Below are 23,824 nucleotides of genomic sequence, written 5' to 3' on the forward strand. Positions count from 1 at the left end.
CTAAGTTTCTGGGCAGAATGTAATTATTGTCCTTGCTTTGCCTTTTGGATAAATGTCTTTGTTAAGAGTTAATGGAGCATTTCCTAGTTGTGCAACTCTGAGCACTGCCTAGCTCTTACCACTCTTCTGCCTTGGAACAAATACACAATATTGATTCTAAAGCAGAAGATAAGGGGCAAAAAAAGAGTTAATTGAGTCAATGGATCGATCTGTTAATATGAAGCATACCAATGGGGACCTCAGGGCCTATAATAGTAGGAATGTAGTCACCCACAAAGATTATCCCTAGACCCCTGAGAGCAGTTATAAGAAACTACCCTGCCCTACCTTTTAGTGTGAATTCAGTAGAATAAGCCAATACAGAAGGAGTGGGGTCATATATCTACTGCAGAAATGTATTTAGGATATATTTGGATTTCTTTCACATTTGTTGGGACCCACTGGAGAGATTTCTCATCCAGAACTTTTGTTAATGGATACTTTATTTTTTTGTAGGGATCCACTAGAGAATTATTATTTACTATAATTGGATAGCTTTCTGATTTTTTCTTTATATGTCAGACCAGTTCTTTTGAGATATCTTTTGTTAATTTTAATGCTTACACATTAATATTTATGTATTGCTGTGATCATTACAAATGTGGAGTCTGATGAGCCACATGCATCTTTTCCTCAAGGAATTCACATTTTAATGGGGTAGACAACATACAAATGATTAGATGCATACAAGATATAAACGGGGTAAACTGGGAGTAATCTCAGACAGAAGGCACTGGAAGAGGGGCAGAAGTGTGTATTGTAATAGGGAAATTAGAGAGAGAGGTCTATTACAGTATTACTACTTAAAGAGACAAAGACATGAAAAGCATTTTGCAAGATACTTTGAATACTTTGGGGAGGTGTGAAATACTCTCTAAACCAGTGATGGGCAAACTACAGCCTGGGTGGGCCAGATGGGGCCCCCTGAAATGTTCTATCCGGCCAGGAGACATCATTCCTAATCTGCCAAATACAACGAGTAGGATACAATACCATGAGACTGCGAAAGAGTTGCCTTAGAAACAGACTGACAGATGAGCATTTCCTTTCCTTTGGCCCCCTCTTTAAAAAGTTTGCCCATCACTGGTTTAGACAATATGAAGAGAAGAATAAAATCTTGCCTCTTTTCTCTGTTACCTGAGAATGTGTACCCGTCTAAAACTTTTGGTAAGAGAAGTTTCCAAAAGTACTTGGAACCTGGTTATAAGACCCTTCTTAAAGGATGAGGTGATATTGTATAGGGTTAAACCTCTGTTCATCAATGAGGGAGTACTTGGGGACAGTTTCCAGAAATGACCTGAAAGAAAAGGCTATCTGCAGAACAAGACACTCTACTTCCCCACCCTTGACAGGGTAGAGTATAATACTACAATAGTATCACAAACTTCAGGTTAGACTTTTTCTTAGGAAAGTACCCATGTTCCCCTGAGGAAAACCCACACCATATTAGGGTCAGATATGTGACCAAGGGATTTGCATTTTCAGGTACATGAGGTGGGAAAAAAGGAGGTCAGCTGCTGGAAAGTCTTAAGGGCACAGCATTTGGAACTGTAGTCTAATATTGTTCAGTTATAAAGACAAAATCACTTGACGAGTATCGTTGCCAAGTACAGAAACTAGACAAACAATCTGATGGTGGGTGGGTCACCAGGGCAAGTCTATGCCATGTTTATAAAGTTTACACATTTGGTCAAAAAGAAGATGGGTCCTTTTGAGTTTATAACTCAGGTGGATGATGAGGATGAGATAGAGAAACTAATAGAGAGAAGGACTTTTATTGTCAGATTTTATTAGACCAAAGCAAGTGTGTGAGAATAGGAGGTGAAGGCATACCTACCATATTTTTTTTATCAGTTTTTAGAAATAGTGAACTGGTCTGAGTGATTTCCAGGCAGCAAAAGATGACTTAACTTAGGAAAACTCATCTTAGCCCTAACACAGGACATCATCCCAAGTGTGGGGTACCAAAACCAAACAGGAGCAAATTCTGATTACTCAGATGCAAGAGCAAGAACCTACAGAAAACCTGATGCGAAACGGAACAACAGATAGGATTATGCCACTTGGAATAGCCAGGTGTCGAAGGATAAGAAACTATAGCCATCTTATACAGGAATACCATTGACCTAGTACAAGCAAAGTCGTAGCATATATATCCTTTTGTTCAACTGGACTTGAATGGAGTGATTTGTGTGCAAGAAAGAGGAATGAGAAGCAGCTAGGTAGCACAGTGGATTGTATGCCAGACCTGGAGACAGAAGGACTTGGGTTCAAAATTGGCCTCAGTCATATTATTCTAGCTGTGTGACCCTAGGCAAGTCATTTAACTCCAATTGCCTAGCCCTTACCACTTGGGGGAGACAGACAGACAGACGGACAGAGAGGGAGAGAGAGATGGTGTATGAGAAGGTGAATCAAGGAACTAGCATCAGGAGATGGATATAAGGTTAGGGATGGAGGTTGTCCTAGGGCCACAAAAATGCTAAACTTGATCCCAAATCCACTTGTGTTTGGGTTGCACTTGAATTTATAGGACCTCACACCAATGTGACAATGATGATTAGAAATAGGAAATGCAGTCCTATTTAGACAGTGGATACAAGCGACCATTTTGTTCAAGCCCTTCTACAAAGATCCATGAAAAAAATTCCCCTATAATTTATAAAAGGGTTAGGGCTCTGGCTTAAATGACAAAGACTATCCATACTTAGCCTACGTTAGAGTCATCCTAAGGTTTATTAAAGTTGTTGATGTTGATAGCTATGGAGATAGGTATGGAGGTAGGTATCTTCGATATGTCCAGACCCAGAGAACATTGTGTGCATATCAACCTTGATTGGGACCAAATCCAGCTTAACCAAGATGCCATTAGCACCTCTATACATGACGAGCTAGGATTCGGTACCTAATTATTTTTACCATTCAGGCAGTTAAACAAAACCTTATAGAAAAGAGAAGCAAGTGGTGGAAGAGAGTGCTAATTTTACCAACTCAGGGACAGATATTGCAAAATTTAACTGTTGACTTTTCAGTACCTAAAAAAGGGAAGGACTACTGGAGGATCAGCAGAAGAACAAAGATGTTCTCAATGTAAGAATGGACTGTGTGACATGCCCAGGGGAAAAAAAACTCATATAAGTCACCTAACAGACATTTTTTGAGAGCAGGCATAGAAGATTCCTCTTTCTAGGAAATCTAAAAGAGTTATTAATAACCAGTATTATCATAGATGGTAGTGATCCATATGCATTGCCTAGAGTAAGAACATAAAGAAAAAGACTAAGAAGATCCACCCTGTGCTTCAGACTACTGAATTTTAATAAAAGGACTAAAATGGGCCAGTATGCCATGTCAAAGATTCAAGAAGCTTTGGTCTAGGTGGTCACCAGTTCTCAGTTTGGGATTTACATAGTGGATCCTACCAGATTCTGATGGCAGAAGAAGAGAGAGAAGCCAGAATTCATTTGTCCAGTAGGATTTTGCCAATCTGAGCCCATGCCTCAAGGCATCCAATTTTCAATGGCTTAGAAAAAAAGGTAGTTGGTGATACAAACTACTTGAAAGTGTTGGTAGATCTGAATGAGGCCATTATTTTCAGAAAGACGCTAGAACCACATGAGGAGATACTGATGAAAGTTTTAAACTGACCAGAGGAAGATGATCTAAAGCTGTCAGTGGAGAAATGCCTGATAGACAGTAAGGTTTAACAAATGCTAGTTGCCTTTTCAGTTTTGATATAGTATCTCAGGAAGGAGTGAATACTGATCTGGAAAAGACAGACACACACTCACACACACACACACACACACACACACACACACACACACACACACACAAACATCTCAGCTACTCACATCCAAAGAACTCATGCAAATTAAGGACATTTCTAGGATCATGAATTTGTGAATAATTGTGCTGCTATTTCCAAATCTCTCAAGAGTTTCACCTGAGGATATATAATGGCAAAGAACTGACAACAGAGGGATAAAAAAAAAGATGAAATTGGCTGAAATTTTTGGATGTCATCTGGAGACTCAGAGCGGGAAATGTGAGCAAACTTAAAAATTTGATCAGCTGCTTCAGGCACACACCAGTCTTGGCTTATGCAGACTCAAATAAACTCTTTATGTTTTCTACTGATGCTAGTTTAAAATGCTTGGGAGCAGTCCTATATTAAGTGAATAATGCTCATAAAGATACTGTTGTCCTCAAAAGTAGAGCATTTACTGGCAGGGAGACGTGGTATGCTATCTATAAACTAGAGCTCTTAGCTTTAAAATAGGCTATCACTGAAAAGTCCAGAAACTAAGAATAGAGCGAAATTTCCAGGGTGAATGGACAACAACCTGTTGACATATTCTGATCTAGATTAAAACTGCCTGCCAGAGATGGGTAGCAGTGCTAGCTAATTATGAGTTCAATTCACAGACTATTGTCCAGAAGTACCAAGAGAAATGCAGATACTTTCTCCCATAGATCTTATGACACTAAAAATTAGGTCGATACCCATATAAAAGGGGTAAAAGCTATCTGTGACAACCTAGAGTACTGGGCTTGTAATCAAAAATGCAATTGAAAGTCTGGAATTTTCTGTTGAAGGCATGTGTATGTGCATCTTATTGCACCAATCCAAACCTCTTTGCTTCAATTGCCCTTGGATGATTGGAACATAGATATATGATGAAGGAACGTGAAAAAATAATCAAACAAAGCAATCAAGAGATTGACCTTGGAGGACTAAAGTTTTGTTCCTTGGCGACCTTAGTGTTAAGACAAAGGCAAAAGTTGGAATTGTGCAATGGAGAGGTATACTGGTCTGTAACTGATCTGACATATATTACCAGAAAGCAGTTTTCACTGCCTCATGAATTTCATGCCTTTGGCCACAATGGCATTGGGTGATGTCTTGGGAGGGTTGGGTCAAGCAATAACTCCATCAATTATCAAGAAAGAGGCTTGATTGTCCCCAAATGGTAGCAGATGTATATAAGAATCATATAGCTTGTGCTTGACACATGCAAGGAAAGTTCTGCCAATTTGGGCTATATACTCAGAAAATGTAGGCACCAACAAACTGTTGGAGCTTTTGTGAATTAATAATATAGCTAGCATTTATATACACACACACACACACACACACACACACACACACACACACACACACACAAAACCTACCATTGCCAGGCTCTGTACTAAGTGCTTTTTACAAATATTATCTTGATTGATCCTCACAACAACTCTGGGAGACAGAAACTGAGGCAAATAGAAGTTAAGTGACTTGCCCAGGGTTACTCAATCAGTAAAATATCTGAGATCAAATTTGAACTCAGGACTTTCTGTCTCTAGGTCTAGCACTCTATCCAGGGTAACACCTAACTTCATAGATGTATAATTATTTCTGGAAGCAGGCAATAAGAACATGAGCCCTAGCCTAGTGATGATTGACCATTTCACCCAATATGCAGAGGCATACCCAATGAGGGACTAAAAGATTATTGGCCAATATTTCCTTGAGTAGTTTGCTCTGAGTTGACTAGAATGAATTCCAGCAAGGAAACCATGCCTTTACCCTATAATGTAACACCTCAGCAATGGGGAATGTGAGAACCACATCTTATGCCTTGAGGGAGAATATTGCCACCATACGCTGCTAAATATGTTAGAATCATTAAAATCTAAGCTGAAATCTCAAACGAGTCAACAGGTAGCATTTCCAGTGCATAATTACAAAGCTACTAAGAGCAACGTCTTAGGTTTTACTCCAAACTTGCTAAAGTCTAGAAGGGAGCCACTTTTGCTTCTTACCTGATGATTTAAGGAGCTCAAGAAAGTGGGAGAAATGGAGGGATTCATAATCTATTCATCTTGGTTAAGAAATAGTCTGAAAGAGCTCAGAAAAACTCTGATAGAAATAAGTGTTTGAAAAATGCCTGAGTACATTGTCAACATTTTTACATCAGTGATAGTATTCTGATAAGGAATTTTGGTGTTCATGGATCACATAAGATAGCAAACCAATGTAAAGTCATGCTCTACTACTATGTCCCAAGGATACTGGGCAATTTGCCAATTTTATAAATGGTCCCTTTGAAGGCAAACAAAGGTGGTAGAATAAGAGGAAGTATCCTCCAAAAGCACCCCAATAATTGAAGTGAGGTAAACTAAGTCATTGACCAGAAAACCTGTTTCTCCCTGGGGAAGGTAGATATCAGAAATGAGCTTTCCTGTGAAGGTTAGTCAGCTCAGAACCAAAACAACATAGTCAGGATCCATGAGAAAATAACTCCCTTACTCACAAGCAGCCAGGATAAGATATACAATGGAATGTTCTGTATCCCACGCTACTGACATAGCTTCTAGATGATAAGGTTTGCTTGTTTCATCAAGGTTACGTCTCATCAATGAATGCTGTTTGCTTTGCATCTTGCACCCTATAAAAACTGCATTGTAATTTCAGTCCAACACAGTTTTTACTAGGATACTGTCCTGACCAGTAGATACATTTATAAATGAATAATGGTTCCATTAATCTGAACTTCTGGGTGTCCGGACTTGCTTTGTGAAGTGCACCACTTCATAATGATTTAAGAAGAATGCTGGATGAAAAGGTGATTGAGAAATCAAAGAAGATTGTGGATGCAGTCCTCAGGATAGCAATGGGGATGATGTGAAGGAAGAGAAGGAGGATTCCCAGAGGAAAAAGATCACAGAGTCCCTAGAACTTCTAGCTGGGATAGCAAACTTGGATTGTCTAAGGCAGAAGGATAGGAAAATGTCTAAATAAAGGAACAAAAAAAAAAACAAAGAATTATTATGAGGTCAGACATGCCCAACACATAAACCCAGAAGAAGAGAGTAACTCCAAAGCACCTCATAACCTCAAAGAAAAATACAATTTGTCCGCAGGATCAATTAGAATCCCTAGGGTAAATATTCAGGAATTAAAAATTATATTTAAATGAAATAAGGATGATGGAAAAAGAGTTAGGACAGAAATGAGAGCTATGAAGAAGAGACTTGAAAATTGAAAAGAGGATTGCAAGTTTTCACAAGAGGTACAAAACCTTGCTTAACAACAGACTTCCTAAAAATTAGAATGGAACAAATAGAAATAAATAACTCCATAAGAGAAGAAATATGAAAAGTAAAATATTGAAAAATAAAAGATGTACAATATCTCATATCCAAAACAAGCAATTTATTTTTTCTCAAAAATGGATTGAGGGACAATTTAACAATTCTTCAAACACTTGGAAACTTTGACAAAAAAAAGGTAACTGATTATCAAATTTCAAGAAATAACAAAAGAAAATTGTCCAGATATTAGAACAAGTAGGCAAGAAGAAAATAGAAAGAATCCATTGATCATCAACTGAAAGGAGTTCCAAAAATGAAAACTCCCAGGACATCATAGCCAAAATCTAGAGCTTCCAGATCAAAGAAAAAATACTGCAAGCATCCATAAAGAAGTACTTCAAGGGACTTCTGCTACTAGTTGCTAAGATGGCAGAGGTAAGAAAGGAATGCTCAGAGTCACCCATATTACTTCCAAACAACCACATTTAAAAAAATGCCTTAAAATGAATTCAGGAGTTTCAGAACCAACAAAAAACAAAGTGATACAGTATTCCATCCAACACAACATAGAAACAGAGCAGGAAAGACTCCTCTCACTGGGGTTAGAGGGGAGATCAATGGACTGCATATGGCACTCCAGATGAACTGGTAGCAGAAGGAGTGGAATCCAGCTCAAAATAGCACATGCCACCAAACCCAAGGAAACTAGCAATGGGAGAGGAAGGAGAGTAGAATCCAGCTTAATCCAAAACAGGTAGCATCTGGATAAAATAGCTTCAAGCCTTTCCACAACAAGCTAGTCAGATGATTCCCCTCAAAGTATACACTGTAGTGTTATGATTAAAATTAATTTCATAGAGAGTATATTTAATTATAATTATTTATTAGTAAAAATTGAGATAGAAAAAGGTTGCCCTTAACTACCAACATCTCCTGTGCTGGCTGCATTCTTCAGTTCTCAGATTCCCAGCTGGCCCCAGCCTGTTTTATAATCCCAACATGGGAAAGATAAGATCAGAGATTGTTGGGAAGAGGGAAGGAGAGCCCTCACTATTCGAGATGTGACCTGAGCCAAAGGAGAGATCCTCCTGGTTCCAGTCTCCATGGTCCCAGTTGTTTGGATCACTTCTGGGCTTCTGGGAAAGTCTTCTGCCTCTGGGCCAGATAAAACAAGGCCAGCAGTGCCTGCCCAGGTAAGAAGCTGAGTCACAAAATAAAAGCAAGACAGAGAGCCAGAAAAGGAGAAAGAGATATCACCTGGTCATCAGTCTCACTACAAAAATTCTCCACATTGCATTGTGTTACTCCATTTCTTGGCTCCAAGTTCAAGGTGGCAAGGTCAGCAACAAGCAGCAGAGAGCCAAACAAAATCAGGGATAAACTCAGAAGAGAACAATGCTAAAATGGAAAAATGTGAAGCCTCAAAGGAAAGTGTAAAAGGATGTCAGGCTCAAAAAGAATTCCTGGAAGGGTTAAAAAAGTAGAACAAAAGAAGAAAATAAGAGAAACAGAAGAAAAGCTGGGAAAAGAAAAGAAAGCGTCAAAAGCTGGGTCAACTATATACAAAATTCACTAGAGAAAGAAACTCCCTAAAAACTAGAATTTACCAAATGGAAAAAGAAGTACAAAAACTCAAGAAAGAAAACAACTTTCTAAAAATTAGAATTGGGCAAATAGAAGTTAATGACTCCATAAGATATTATAAAACAACAAAGCAAAATCAAAAGGATGAAAAAATGGAAGAAAACCTGAAATTTCCTACCGGAAAACCAACTGACATGGAAAATAGATCTAGAGGAGATAATCAAAGAATCATTGAATTTGAAAGCCATGATCAAAAAAAGAGCCTGATGGAGCAGCTGATATCAGTGGATTGAGAACTAGGCTGTGGGTCCTGGGTTCAAATCTGACATGAAATACTTCCTATCTATATGACCATGGAGAAAGCATTTATAACCCTCATTGCCTAGCCCTTACCATTCTTCTGCCTTGGAACAAGTACAAAGTACTGATTCTAAGATGGAAGGTAAGAACTTAACATTAAAAAAAATCTATGATGTACAAAATGACTTCTATGAGCACTATTTTTTGCAAAGAAAAAAAATCTAGAAAAACCTGGATTTGGGGATGACTAAATTAATTATAGTAAAATGACTGTAATGGAATGTTAGTGTACCATAAATATTTAAAGAGATCTATAATCTCTTCAATTGGAAGTTCCTTCCAACAATGTGGAACACAATACATGCCTGCTTGATCATCCCATGACTTTGACTCTTGTCCATATTTTCCACCTATAAGTTCACCACAGAGAGTCCAATAAGCAAGTTGGCATTGCCAGGTGATTTCTCCTGGCATTGCCAGGGTACCAATGGAGCGTTCTGGCTGTTCAACTGTTATCTTTACTGAGGAATGTGACAAACCAAACTTCTTTTCAGAGAAGATTTTGATGGTACCTTTTACTCTTGTTCTTTGGTGTATCTCATTGGTTTTATGGTGCAGCCTGATCACACCCATCATACACTTCTCAATTGTCCTCTATGGGGTACCTATAATTTTAATTCTTCAGAGGCAGTTGTATTCCATGTCTTGCTGCTATACATATAGCAAAATAGTAGATTGTTGACTTTAAAAGGATGGACCTTTGTTTTCCCTGGAAACTTGGGATCAGCAAAGGACCCCTCAGAACAATCTAGATTGCTGTTTAAGCACCTACCTAGATAGACTGTTTGCTATAATACCATAATTTATTGTTTACATGAATATTTGTGTTTTGACTTGAATATTCATCAACAGAGCATTCTCTAAAAAATAAAGATTAGAATTGAGGCAATTGAATGGTATTGTCTCACATTTACAATAGGTAATTATAGAGGTCTTCTAACATTAGTAGATCCAAACTTTTATAATGAGAGCATTTTGAAGATGTGCAGAAAAGTGATTTAGAAGACTAAAATTTAGGCCACTAACTTTAAGGCAAGTGAAATATCTCAGGAAGTCTTTCTAGACCTGCCTGAGAATTTCAGCCATAGACATACACTTTAAGAAAAGACAACAGGCAGTTACTCCTGAGTATTTTATATTAGACTGCCCTCTGACAGGAAAGGGTAGCTTTAAAAGGTAGGAACTCTGGGCAGCTGGGTAGTTCAGCGGATTGAGAGCCAGACCTAGAGATGGGAGGTCCTAGGTTCAAATCTGGCCTCAGATACTTCCAAGCTGTGTGACCTTGGGCAAGTCATTGCCCAAAGCCATAACCCCCATTGCCTAGCCCTTACCACTCTTCTGCCTTGGAACCAATATACAGTGTTGATTCTAAGATGGAAGGTAAGGGTTTTAAGGCAAAAAACAAACAAATAAATAAAAGGTAGGAACTCCACAAGTCAAAGAAGTCATTCCTACAGAAAACTGAATGTCTCAATTAAGTTTAGAAGTGTCATTGTACCTTATAAGGTACACTTATAAGTGGGGCTAAGTCTTTACCCCTATGATAGACATAACGCCTTACTCCTTGTAGCTGTGTAACAACTTGTAGACAAATATATTAGATCTAAAGCTGACATTTTCTCTAGACAAGAATCATCTCAACAGAAAAATGAACACTGGAGCTCTGGTGTGTTCAGACCCTCCAACAGAAAAACAGCAGTAAAAGGCTTCAGAGGAACCAAAACAGTGAAAGGAAACTGAGTCAGAGAAGGTGATGAGTTGGACAGAAAGTCTCAGAGGGACAGCTTCAAACTCTGGGCACAGCCTTATTGCCAGAGAGCCTGGACTCTCTTAGCAAGATTGTTTGGAAGAGTTAGAGACTTGGTTGGGGTAAAAAGCATCACAAGAAACATGTGTTAGCTTCATTGATACTGTCATGCAGCATTAAAGGAGAAAACTCCACTGACTTTGTACTCAAAATACACAATGGCCTACAGAGATTTTGGTAGAAAGATGCAAGGGAATCTAAGAAAGGATATTTACTTGCTCTGCAGCAAGGATGCAATAGCTTGATGCATAGCTCTATTGATCAGTCTCTCCTCCTGAATCTCCTACTCCAGCTTCCTTTCCTACTTGTCTGACATCACCTCTTTTTAGTTTTAAATTCTTATTTTATGTCTTAGAATTAGTACTGAAAATTGTTTCCAAGGCAGAAGAGTGGGGCTAGGCAATGAGAGTTAAATGATTTACTCAGGGTCACACAGTTAAGAAGAGTTTGAGGCCAGATTTGAACCAGAATTTTTTCATCTTATAGACTTGGCTCTCAATCCACTGAGCTACCAAGCTGGCCCTAACATCAGGGATGGATCATTATCTTTTCCTCATCCCTCAAGCATGGATGTCTAGTAGGGCTTAGTCCTGGGACCCCTTTTTCTCTCTCTAAAAACCTTCCTTTTCAGCGATCTAATTAACTCTTCTAGGCTTAGTTATCTCTTTGAAAGTATTTTCACATTTATATAACCATCCCCTAACTCTTTCCTGAGCTTCTCGCTCACATCACTATCTGCTGGATGCATCCACCTGAATGCTCCATGGAAATCTCAAACTTGGCTTATCAAAAATGGAGCTGATTTTCTGCTCTCTAAGTTTGCCATCCCTCTAAACTTTGCTTCTCCTTTTGAAGATATCCTGCATCCATTCACCCAGATGTTGAACCTCATGGTCATTCTCAACTCTACTCTCTTCTTTCCTCCCCTCTCTCTATAAAAAATAAGTAAGTTTCCAAGTCTTGTCAATTCTATTCCATCTTTTGCTCTCATCTTCTCTGGATCTATGAGACCACCATCCCAGTTTAGTCCCTCCTCCTCATCTTTTGCCTGAACCATTGCAAGGGACTTCCTAAATTAGTCTCTTTGCTTCCAGTCTCTCCACTCTTTAATCAATCCTCAATACAAATGCCAAAATAAAATTCTTAAAGCACAGGTAGAATCAGTCATTCCCCTTGCTCTAGAATCTTTAGTGTCTCCTTATTGCTCCTCGGATAAAATACAGACTCTTCTATTCGGTGTTTAAAGCTTTTCACAATCTTTCTAGCCATATTTTACACTTTTCTCCATTATACTTTTTCAGTTCTAGCCAAACTGTTCAATTTGTCAGTCCACTGGCTAAGTTAACTCTCCACCTTCCTATCTATGCTTAGACTATTCCCTGAGCCTGGAACTTAAGCTCTTTTCATCTTAATGTTAGATTTCTTTGCTTCATTTAAGGCCCAGTTATGGGAAGCCCTCCCTGATCCTCTAGCAGTTAGTATTTCTCCTTCAAATCATTCTCTCTCTCTCTCTCTCTCTCTCTCTCTCTCTCTATATATATATATATATATATATATATATTTTTTTTTTTTTTTGTCACTGTACCAGGAGACCCTAAGCTCCTTGGGGTCTAGGACTATTTTTCATCTGTATATTCCTAGGCTTAACAAAGCTTTGTTTATAACAAGAACATACTGAATTAAGTAGAATTGAATTGATTAGATCCTTACTGAATTGAATAGAACAGAATTGATGACACCCTTTGACTCTGGGATCTCAATGCTAAGACCACAGGCTAAAGTGATTATGAAAAGGGAAAGAGGAAGAGTGGGCAAAAACATTCAAAGTAGCATTATTCATGATAACAAGAAATTGGTTGTTGCCAACATAGCCAATAATAGGTAGATGATGGTGGTGGTGGTAGTGGTGGGGGGACACTGGAGCCAAGATGGCAGCATCGTAGCAGTGAAAGACTGAAACTTCTCTCAATATCCTTCCAAACCAATCTTTAAAAGGAGCCTCAAAAGGACAGGAGTCAAAGCAAGACAAGTGAGGGGACTCTCCCACTGAACACAATGTGAAAGATAGGCAGAGAGAGAGAGTGGATTTCCACAATATAAGGGGGAACCGAAAGCAAAACTGCAAACAGAAAAGGGCAGGCCTACCCCACCTCCCACCTCCCACCTATCACATCAGACTCAGAACCAGGGTGTAGGCAACTTCAGGATCCTGGATTGCAGGAGCACCTTGGAACCACCCCTCAAAATCCCAGACCCTGATAGTAAGGTCCAGAGGTCCACAGCTCTGGGCTCTCTCAAGCCTCCTCAGGCAGCAGTGAAGATAGCCCCAGGGCAAAACCTTGTGAACAAGGACATAAGCAACTTTCGGATCCTGGGTCTCAGGCTACACCAACAAAAGGACACCTCAGACCCACTCCTTGAAATCCCAAGCCCTGGCAGTGTGGTCCAGAGATCCAAAGCTCTGGATACTCTCAATCCTCCTTGGACAGCAATAAAGACAGCCCTGAGAAAAATCTTGTGAGCCAGTGGCTAAGACAGAAATGGCCAGCAATATGCAGATTTCCTAGTCTATTGGTGGGGAAATGAGCAAACAGCAGCAAAAAAACAAAACAAAACAAAAACCTCTTGATCCTTGAAATTTCTATGAGGAAAGAGCAAAGAACAGAAGCAACAAGAGATGGTGAGATACAAGCAAACACATGTAAAATCTCCTAAAAAACAAACAAAAAACCCCCAGGAAATTAGTTGCAATCTCTGGAAGAACTCAAAAGGGAATTTTAAAAAATCAAATAAGACAGGTTGAAGAAAAATGAGGAAAAGAAATGAAAGTAATTCAAAAAGAAAATAACAGCTTAAAAAAAGGAAAATTGGTCAAATAGAAAAAGAGGCACAAAAATACAATAAAGAAATGAGCATTTTAAAATCATAATTGACTTGGAAAAGGAGACAAAAAAATCAAATTAAGAAGATTGCACGGACCAAATGGAAAAGGAGGATGATCAAAAGGTCATGGAAGAAACTCAGTGTTTAAAAATTAGAATTGGGCAAATAGAAACTAATGATTTCATAAGACATCAAGAAATAATAAAACAAAATCAAAGAATGAGAAAAGAGGAAAATATGAAATATGTCATTGAAAAAACAACTGACCTTGAAAATAGATCCAGGAGATACAATTTAAGAATTATTGGATTACCTGAAAGTCATGACCAAAAAAAAAAAAAAAAGCCTAGACATCATATTATAAGAAATTATCCGAGAAAACTGCCCTGATATTCTTGAATAAGAGGGCAAAATAGACACTGAAAGAATCCACAGATCACCTCCTGCAATAAATTCTCAAATGACAACTCCCAGGAATGTTATAGCCAAGTCCAAGAGCTCCCAGGCCAAGGAGAAAATACTGCAAAAAGCCAGAAACAATTAATTCAGATATCATGGAGACCCACTCAGGATTACACGGGATCTGGTACCTTCCACATTGAAGGACTTTCAAGGCTTGGAATATGATATTCTGAAAGGCAAGAAAAGTGGGTTTACAAGCAAGAATCACCTACCCATCAAAACTTTCTATTTTCAGGGAAAAGTATGGTCATTTGTTAAAATAGAAAATTTCCAAGCATTTCTAAAGAAAAGACCAGACTTAAACAGAAAATTTGATGTCCAAACATAAAATTCAAGAGAACCATAAAAAGGTAAATAAAAGAAAAAAATAGAAGGGCTTCAACAAGGTCAAATTGTTTATACTCCTATATGGAAAGATGATATCTAACATCTTAAAACTTTTTATCATTATCATAGTAGTTAGAAGAAGTATACATAGACAGAGGTGTGGTATTAAGCTCTTTAGGATGATATGTAAAAAAAACCTAGGGTTAAAAGAAAAAGAGGATTGTACTAAAAGAAATGGAAAGGAAGAAGTAAAATGGGGTAAATTATATCACAAAAAGAGGCATATGGTGGGGAGTAAAATACTATTACAAGGAGGGTAGAATGAGGGTGATTATGGGCAATATTTAAATCTTACTTTCACTGGAATTGGTTCATAGAGGGAAGACCAGCCAGATTCATTAGCATATAGAATCCTATCACCCTCTAGAGAAGTAGAAGGGGAATAAAAAGTATGTGTGCTGAGGGGAATAATATGAGGCAGGGAAAAGTTTGGGGGAGGCGGTGATTAAAAGACCCTATAGAGAAGTAGGAGGGGAATAAAAAAGGAAGTGGTGGGAAGGGTAGTACAATAAGGAAGAAGGAAAGGGGCAGTGTTTAAAAGCAAAACACCGATGTGCAGGGAAAGAGGGAGAAAGAACAGGATTAAGAGAAGAAATCAAGATGGAAGGGACTATGCAGATGGTAATCATAACTTTGAATGTGAATGGGATGAACTTACCCATAAAAGTGGATAGCAGAGTGGGTTACAAACTAAAATCCTACTATATGTTTTTTAAAGAAAAACACATGAGGGAGTAGACACACATAGAGTAAAGTTAAGAGGCTAGAGCAGAATCTGTTGGGCTTCAACTGAGAAAAAGAAGGCAGGAGTAGCAATCACGACCTCAGATAAAACTAAAGCAAAAATAGAATTGGCTCAAAGAGATAAGAAAAGTAATTGCATCTTGATAAAAGGCAGTATAGATAATGAAGAAATATCAGTACTCAACATATATATATCAAATGGTATAGCATCCAGATTTTTTTTTAAACCCTTGTACTTCGGTGTATTGTCTCATAGGTGGAAGATTGGTAAGGGTAGGCAATGGGGGTCAAGTGACTTGCCCAGGGTCACACAGCTGGGAAGTGGCTGAGGCCGGGTTTGAACCTAGGACCTCCTGTCTCTAGGCCTGACTCTCACTCCACTGAGCTACCCAGCTGCCCCTAGCATCCAGACTTTTAAGGGAGAAATTAAAGGAGCTCAAGGAGGAAATAGATAGTAAAACTATACTAGTGAGGGACCTCAACCTTCCTCTATCAGAACTAGATAAATCTAACCCCCCAAAAAATAAAGAAGGGAAGTGAATGAAATGTTAGAAAAGTTAGAGTTAATAGACATCTGGAGAAAACTGAATAGGGATAAAAAGGAATATACCTTCTTTTCAGCAGCACATGGTACATATACAAAGACTGACCATGTACTAGGGCATAAAAACATCACAACCCAAAACAGAAAAACAGAAATAAATGCAACTTTTTGATCATAATGCAATAAAATTATGATCAATAAGGGTTCATGGAGAAGTAAACTAAAAATTAATTGGAAACTAAATAATCTAATTCTTCAGCACTGGTGGGTCAAAGAACAAATCATAGAAACAATCCCTGATTTCATTGAAGAGAATGATAATGAGGAGAAAACATATCAAAATATATGGAATATAACCAAAGCAGTACTCCAGGGAAAATTTATATGCCTGAGTCCTCATATCAACAAAATAGAGAAAAAGGATATCAATGAATTGGGCGTGCAACTAAAAAAACTAGAAAAAGAACAAATTAAAAATTCCCAGTTAAAGACTAAATTGGAAATATAAAAAATTAAAGGAGAAATTAATAAAATTGAAAGTAAAAGAACTATTGAACTAATAAATAATACTAGGAGCTGGTTCTATAAAAAAGCAGATAAAGTATTGTTTAATTTGATTAAAAACAAGAAAGAAGAAAATCAAATTACCAGTATCAAAAATGAAAAGGCGATTTCATCTCTAATGAAGGAGAAATTAAGGCAATTATTAGAAGCTATTTTGCTCAATTATATGATAATAAATCTGACAACCTAGGTGAAATGGATGAACATTTACAAAAAATAAATTGCCTAGATTAACAAAAGAGGAAATACAATACTTAAAAATAATCCCATCTCCTAAAAAGAAATTGAACAAGCCATCAATGAACTCCCTAGGGAAAAATCCCCAGGGACAAATGGATTCACAAGTGAATTTTATTCAACAATTAATTCCAATGCTATACAGATTATTTGACAAAATAAGCAAAGGAAGAGTCTTACCAATTTCTTTTTTCTGACACAAATATGATATTGATACCTAAGTCAGGAAGACCAAAAACAGAGAAAGAAAATTATAGACTAATATCCTTAATGAACATAGATGAAAAAATCTTAAATAAAATACTAGCAAAGAGATTACAGCAATATATCACAAGGATTATTCACTATGACCAGATGGGATTTATACCAGGAATGCAAAACTGGTTTAATATTAGGAAAACTATCAGCATAATTGACCATATCAATAATCAGAGTAACAGAATGGTTATCTCAATAGATGCAGAAAAAGCCTTTGACAAAATATAACACTAGAAAGCATAGAACAAAAGGGCTTTTCCTCAAAATAATAAGTATTATCTATTTAAAACCATCAGCAAGTATTTGCAATGGGCATATGTTAGAAAAGCTTTTCCAGTAAGATCACGATAGTCATTATCACCACTATTATTTAATATAGTATTAGAAATACTAGTGGTAGCATTTAGAGAAGAAAAAGAAACTGAAGGAATTAAAGTAGGCAATGAGGTGGGCAAGTAGGTGGCTCAGTGGATTGAGAGCCAGGCCCAGATATGGGAGGTCCTGGGTTCAAATTTGACCTCAGAAACTTCCTAGCTATGTGATCTTCGGCAAGTCACTTAACCCCCCCATTGCCTAGCCCTTACCACTCTTCTGCCTTAGAACCACTACACAGTATTGATTCTAAGATGGAAGATAAGGATTTAAAAATAATAATAAAGTAAAGTAGGCAATGAGGAAGTTAAACTAAAACTCTTTGTAGATGATATGATGATTTACTTAGAGAATCCTAGAAAATCAACTAAAAAGCTAGTTGAAAGAATAACATTAGCAAAGTTGCAGGATACAAAATAAGTCCACATGTCATCAGCATTTCTATATATTTCCAACAAATATCAACAGCAAGCGTTAAAAAGAGAAACTCCATTTAAAATCATGCTAGATAATATAAAATATTTGGGAATTTATCTGCTAAGACAAAAATAGGAATTATATGAACATAATTATGAAACATTTTTACACAAATAAAACTAGTTCTAGACAATTTGAAAAACATTAATTGCTCATGGGTAACCCGAGTTAATATAATAAAAATGATGATACTATCTAAATTAATTTACTTATTCAGTGCCATACCTATCAAATTACCAAAAAAACCTATTTTGCAGAATTAGAAAAAATAATAACAAAATTCGTCTGGAAGAACAAACGATCAAGAATATCAAGACAACTAATGAAAAAAATGTGAAGGATGGTAGCCTAGTAATACCAGATCTTAAGCTGAACTATAAAGCAGTGATCATCAAAACAATCTGGTACTGGCTAAGGGACAGAAGGGCAGATCAATGAAATAGACTAGGGGTAAAATGACCTCAGCAATCTAGTGTTTGATAAACCCAAAGATCCCAGCTTGTAGGATAAAGAACTCACTATTTGACAAAAACTGTTGGGAAAACTGGAAACAGTAAGGGAAAAATTAGGTTTAGATCAACATCTCACAACCTTTGCCAAGATAAGTTCAAAATGGGTATATGACAAACATAAAGAGAGATATTATAAATAAATTCATTGAACATAGAATAGTCTACCTTTCATATCTATGGAGAAGGGAAGAATTTAAGATCAAACAAGAAATAGAGAACATTATAAGATGTAAAATGAATAATTTCTATTATATTAAATTAAAAGGTTTTTGAACTGTTGCAATTGTACCAAGGCAACACAGATTTTAGAAGGAAAGCAACAAAGTGGAGGAAAAAATTTATAACAAATTTCTCTGACAAAGGTCCAAGTTCTCAAATATATAAAGAACTAAGTCAAATTTAGAAGAAATCAAGCCATTCCCCAGTTGACAAATGTTCAAGGGATATGAACAGGCAGTTCTAAGAGGAAGAAATCAAAGCTATCAATAATCATATGAAAAAAATGTTCTAAATCCCTCCTGATTAGAGAAATGCAAATCAAAACAACTCTGAGGTACTACCTTACACCTTCCAGATTGGCCAATATGACAGTAAAGGAAAATAATAAATGTTGGGAGGGGTGTGTCAAAACTGGGACACTAATGCATTGCTGATGGAGTTGTGAAGTGAATTCACCATTCTGGAAGGCAATTTGGAATTATGCCAAAGAGTTTTAAAAGAATGCATGCCTTTTGATCCAGCAATGCCATTACTAGGTCTGTATCCCAAAGAGGTAAAAAAAAAGGGGGATGGATATGTTTGTACAAAAATATTAATAGCTGTGCTTTTTGTGGTGGGAAAAAAATTGGAAACTGAGGGGTTGTCCCTTGATTGGGAAATGGCTGAACAAATTGTGGTATATGATGGTGATAGAATGCTATTATACTCTAAGAAATAATAAAATGGTTGATTTCTATAAGAACTAGAAGGACTATATGAACTGATGCAGTGAAATAAGTAGAACCAGGAGAACATTATACGCAGTAACTGAAACATTGTGGGATGATCAAATGTAGTAGACTTCGGTACTAACAGCAATACAATGATCCAGGACAATTCTGATGGACTTATGAGAAAGAATGCTACCCACATCAAGAGAAAGAACTGTTGGAGTAGAAATGAAGAAGAAAACATATGATTTCTCACTTATTATAGGACTATAGGATTTGGAGTTTTGGTTTTAAAAGATTACACTTTTACAAAAAAAATAGGTTTTGAGTGATAATACATATAAAACCCAGTGGAATTGCTTATCAACCCCAGTAGTGGGGAGGGAAGAGGGGAGGGAGACAACACAAATCATGTTACCTTGGAAAATTTATGTGTAGATTTGTTACTGGAATAAAATAAAGAAAATTTTTAAAAATTGGTGGTCATCTAGTCCAATGCCCTCATTTTACAGGGGAGAAACTGAGTCTCTGAGAAGGATCTTGTCCAACAAAAATATATCAATATAAAGAACAATTTTTGTGCCTTGAAGGTAAGGGACTTGTTCGATAGTAGTGTATGGAATATATATATATATGCATATATATGTATACATACATACATATAGTGAAATTATGACTTTAAAATGATGTATGAAAAGCATAAAGAAATGACTTATGCCAAGTGATATATTAGGAAAAAAATAACATATATGCTTACTGTTTTTGTTTAGTCCTTTTTTAGTCAGACTCCTCGTGACTTCATTTGGGTTTTCTTATAAAAATACTGGAGCAGTTTGCCATTTCCTGCTCCAATTTATTTTACAGATGAAGAAAATGAGGCAAATTGGGTTAAGTGACTTGTCCAGGGTCATATAGCTAGTAATTATCTGAGGTCAGATTTGAATTCAAGAAGGTGAGTCTTCTTAACTCCAGGTCTGCCACTCTATCTGCTGGACCACCTATCTGCCCCCAGATTCATGATGCTATAACTATTAAAAATTAACAATAGTAGCAAAGCTTTATGAAAATAGACAGCAAAACATTTGGAAGGATGCATAGAAGAAATTGTTATTGTTGGCTAGATCCTCCTAGCTATCTATTTTTAAATCAAAATGTATCAAGTTCCTATCTAATAGTTTTATTCAAAGATTCAATACTTTCTTTTATTTGTATATGGAGAAAGCATTATCAAGTTTATAAGAACAAATACTTTTGAAAAAGAGGATGAAGGATGGGATAGCCTGATTTGTGAGTCACAAAAGAAAATATAAAGGTGAATGAAAGGGTGACTGGGATGATTTGGAGGTGAGTGATTTTGGGATGGGGTGGATGGGAATAATGAAGGGCAAGTTAAAGGAAAATCAGGACAGTGGTGAATACCATGAAGGGTGAGTGATGGCTGACATTGGCATTAAGTGATAAATATTGGAGTGACTCTGAGAAGGGTGATGGAGGAACTGATGAGGACTGTGAGGAAGGAGTGATTGAGACTGAGGAGACTAATAGGTATGATGAAGGGTGAATGATGGTGGAATATACTAAGACACGAGTGATAATGAGGAATCTATTCAGGGACATATAATGGGAGGGAGACAGGTCATTTAGAGATGAGTAATAAAGTGACTTCAAGGGTCAGTGATGGGGATCCTTCACTAGCTGGAAGAACTAGGTAAGTGTGTCAATTGTGGATTTAACTTTGTAGAGTGGAATAGAGCTTGGGAAAGCACTGAGTGGGAATATCCTAGGACTATGGTGGGTGTCAATTGTGGATGAACTTTGTAGAGTGGAAAGAGCTTGGGAAAGTACTGAGTGGGAGTATCCTAGGACTATGGTGGGTGTCAATTGTGGATGAACTTTGTAGAGTGGAAAGAGCTTGGGAAAGTACTGAGTGGGAATGTCCTAGGAGTATGGTAGAATCGAAAACATAGGGCCAGGAGAGAATGGAAGTGAAGAATTTTAAAGCCAAGAAAGGTTGAGAAAGTCCTTCTAGAGGTTCACGTAAGAGAATATGGTACATTAGGAGTATGTCAGAAGGAGAATCCTCCTCTTCTACAGGAGAAAGAGTTGAGGTCCATTTCCTTAATTTTCAATAGGAGACCTGAGATTTGAAATCCTATCCCTCTTTCTCTACCTAGGTCTTGCTATCTCTTCTGTAACCAGACCACCTTTCTACTGTCTCTTATTTTAGGGTGCCTTTTAAATAAAAATCTCTTATTTGTTTTTATATCATCTTGCCACAGGAGGGAAAAAAATCACCCTGGCCTCCTGAGCCACCCACCTACTGTATATACCCAGCTCTATAATTTCAACCCTCTTACTACGATCAGGTGTCCGAGAGGAAGAGCTAGTCGTCCCGTCGCCAAGCATGGAGGTGAGCCCACTGATGCCCATGGCACCTGCCTGGGTTTTTATGGCTGACTTCAGCTCATGGTTCTCTCGAATCAATCTCACCAGCTTCTTCAGCTCCTCGTTTTCCCGAACCAGCCTCTCAATCTGATGCCTCAGCCCTTCGTAGTTGCTGAGGAGTGACATGGTCCGAGGAATTGGAATAGAAATAGTGCTGTGGCTGCGCCCAGGGGGCCGGGGCCTTAGCCCCGGGCTGTTGGGAGGCATAGAGGAGCAGGCAATGGTGGCTATGCAGGACTCCAGGGTTATTATGAGGTCAGAGGCACCCCACTCTAGCCCCTCCCTACCCTAGACTCCAACTGACTTCATCTGGAGGGAGAGTCCTAGAGACCTAGGAAGACCCCACCTTTCTTGCTATGGTAACCTCCCCTCTTCATGTCTCTGACCTAATAAGTTGTTGGGATTGTCAAGTAAAGGGGCTAATACTGCTCCAGTCCAATCAGGCCTCAAACATCAAAAACCGAAAACTAGAAAACTAAGGAATTTTGGCAAAGCTGGGCCATCTGGAGCCTTAGACCATAAACTAAGTGTTAGAAAGAAACCAGAATCTCAGACATCAGGCCTGATATGGAACCCTGCACATTCCATACAAATTATATCTTCTGGGTCTTCTCCATAGCTTCTGATATCTTCTCCAGGGCCCCCTGGATGTCTCTTTTGGATTCAAGACCTCAGTCTCACCTTTGTCTAGATGCCAGATACTCAACATCGTTTGTCTTCTACTAGATTTCTATCACCAGGGCCTCTGACTTCTTCAGGGCCTTCTCCTGGATCCAGGTCCTCACCTTCTCTGTCTCCTTTATTTTAGAGCTCTTCCACTAGAGGACTTCACTCCTCACCCCACATCGTAATCATCAGCCATGTAGAACGGCAACTTTGTGAGTCCAAGTAGTGCTAGGGCTATGGAAAGGGACCCTTCCCTGTCTCTGCATTCTTTTTTGGAACATGGACCCTGAACACATCCCTTAGACATTCCCTAGGAAGTTCAGGATGGTCAACTAGCAGGAAGAGGTCCAGGTTGGGGAGAAAGGATCTACTTGGAGAGAAAAGACTAGTTGGAAGAATGTGAGCCAAGGATTCTTCCCAGATCTCACAATGGTAGGGAGGGGGTTGGTGATGAGGGTTGGCCATGGGAAATGGTGCTTTAAAATCCTAGAAATGCTTTTTTCCATAATAGTGCTTTTAGATATTACACTTTTTACTAGTTAGTAGATATTAGGATTCCTGGGCTTCCCCAGCTGCTTCCAGCTGAAGAGCTTGTCTTGTTAAGGGGAAAAGGGTAGCACCAGTACCTGAGCTAAATTGTAGATCATTATAACTTGATCACCTTTTGTTAAGAGTTTAAGACTGAGACCCTAAAACCATGCTGGCGAACCTCTGGCACAGGGAGGGATCTACTCCCTTCCCCTTCTCCACTGCACCTGAGGACATTTCTCTCATCGCCTGCTCATATGCAGCATGAGAGTAGCATTTTGGGCACTTGGTCTCTAAAAGGTTTGTCATCACTGCCCTAAAACAACCTTGACTGTTGCTTGACAGCATGTGGGAAGAAATAGCACCTAGGTGCATCAGGGATCTTAGTACCCCTTCCTTGCCCCCTTCCTTTGGAATGGGACCTGAAGGAGGGTGGAGAACTCCCAGGAGGGGAAGAGGACAAATAGCCCCAGATGCATAATAAAAATGCAGAAAACCTGGGAATTGAGGCATTTCCATCCCCTAGACATTTTCCATTGCCTTGGGCATTTTCCATCACCTTGAGTCTTTCTTGTTGCCTTGGGTACATTATCTGTTATATCCTTGAATAAATACTTTCATGCCTTAAAATGAAGGCATCTGAGCTATAATTCTATGAGCAAAAACCAGCATTTGCTTTCCCACAACAAAACTCATTCTCCTGAAAAAATGGAATGCTCTAGAGTCTAGACCCAGACCAGTATCTGGGCAAAAGGCTGAGCTTCTCTCCTGCCTAGCCCACATAATCAGGTCTGAGGGATCAGTGCGATTTGGTTAAATAAATCAGTTTTATGATTGGAATGAAGCTGATGTCCATGTATTATTTATTGTTAAATAAATTGTTCTTTTTGCACAAGATGAGAAGCCAGATGATTTGATAATTTGTAGAGTAGCAAATTCAGGGATACTG

General features: G+C 38.2%; 1 protein-coding gene across 1 annotated transcript in view; it reads right to left on the reverse strand.

Moving 5' to 3' along the window:
• SPATC1 (spermatogenesis and centriole associated 1) overlaps positions 1-21,888 on the reverse strand; it is an 81,443-nt gene extending 59,555 nt beyond the window's left edge. Inside the window, exon 1 of the mRNA XM_044684741.1 lies at positions 21,594-21,888. Within this exon, the coding sequence (XP_044540676.1) occupies positions 21,594-21,888 (295 nt within the window). The remainder of the gene's footprint in view (positions 1-21,593) is intronic.
• Positions 21,889-23,824: the final 1,936 nt, after the last annotated feature.

Source organism: Gracilinanus agilis, chromosome 1 (assembly GCF_016433145.1).
Source record: "Gracilinanus agilis isolate LMUSP501 chromosome 1, AgileGrace, whole genome shotgun sequence".
Classification (NCBI taxonomy): Eukaryota; Metazoa; Chordata; class Mammalia; order Didelphimorphia; family Didelphidae; genus Gracilinanus; species Gracilinanus agilis.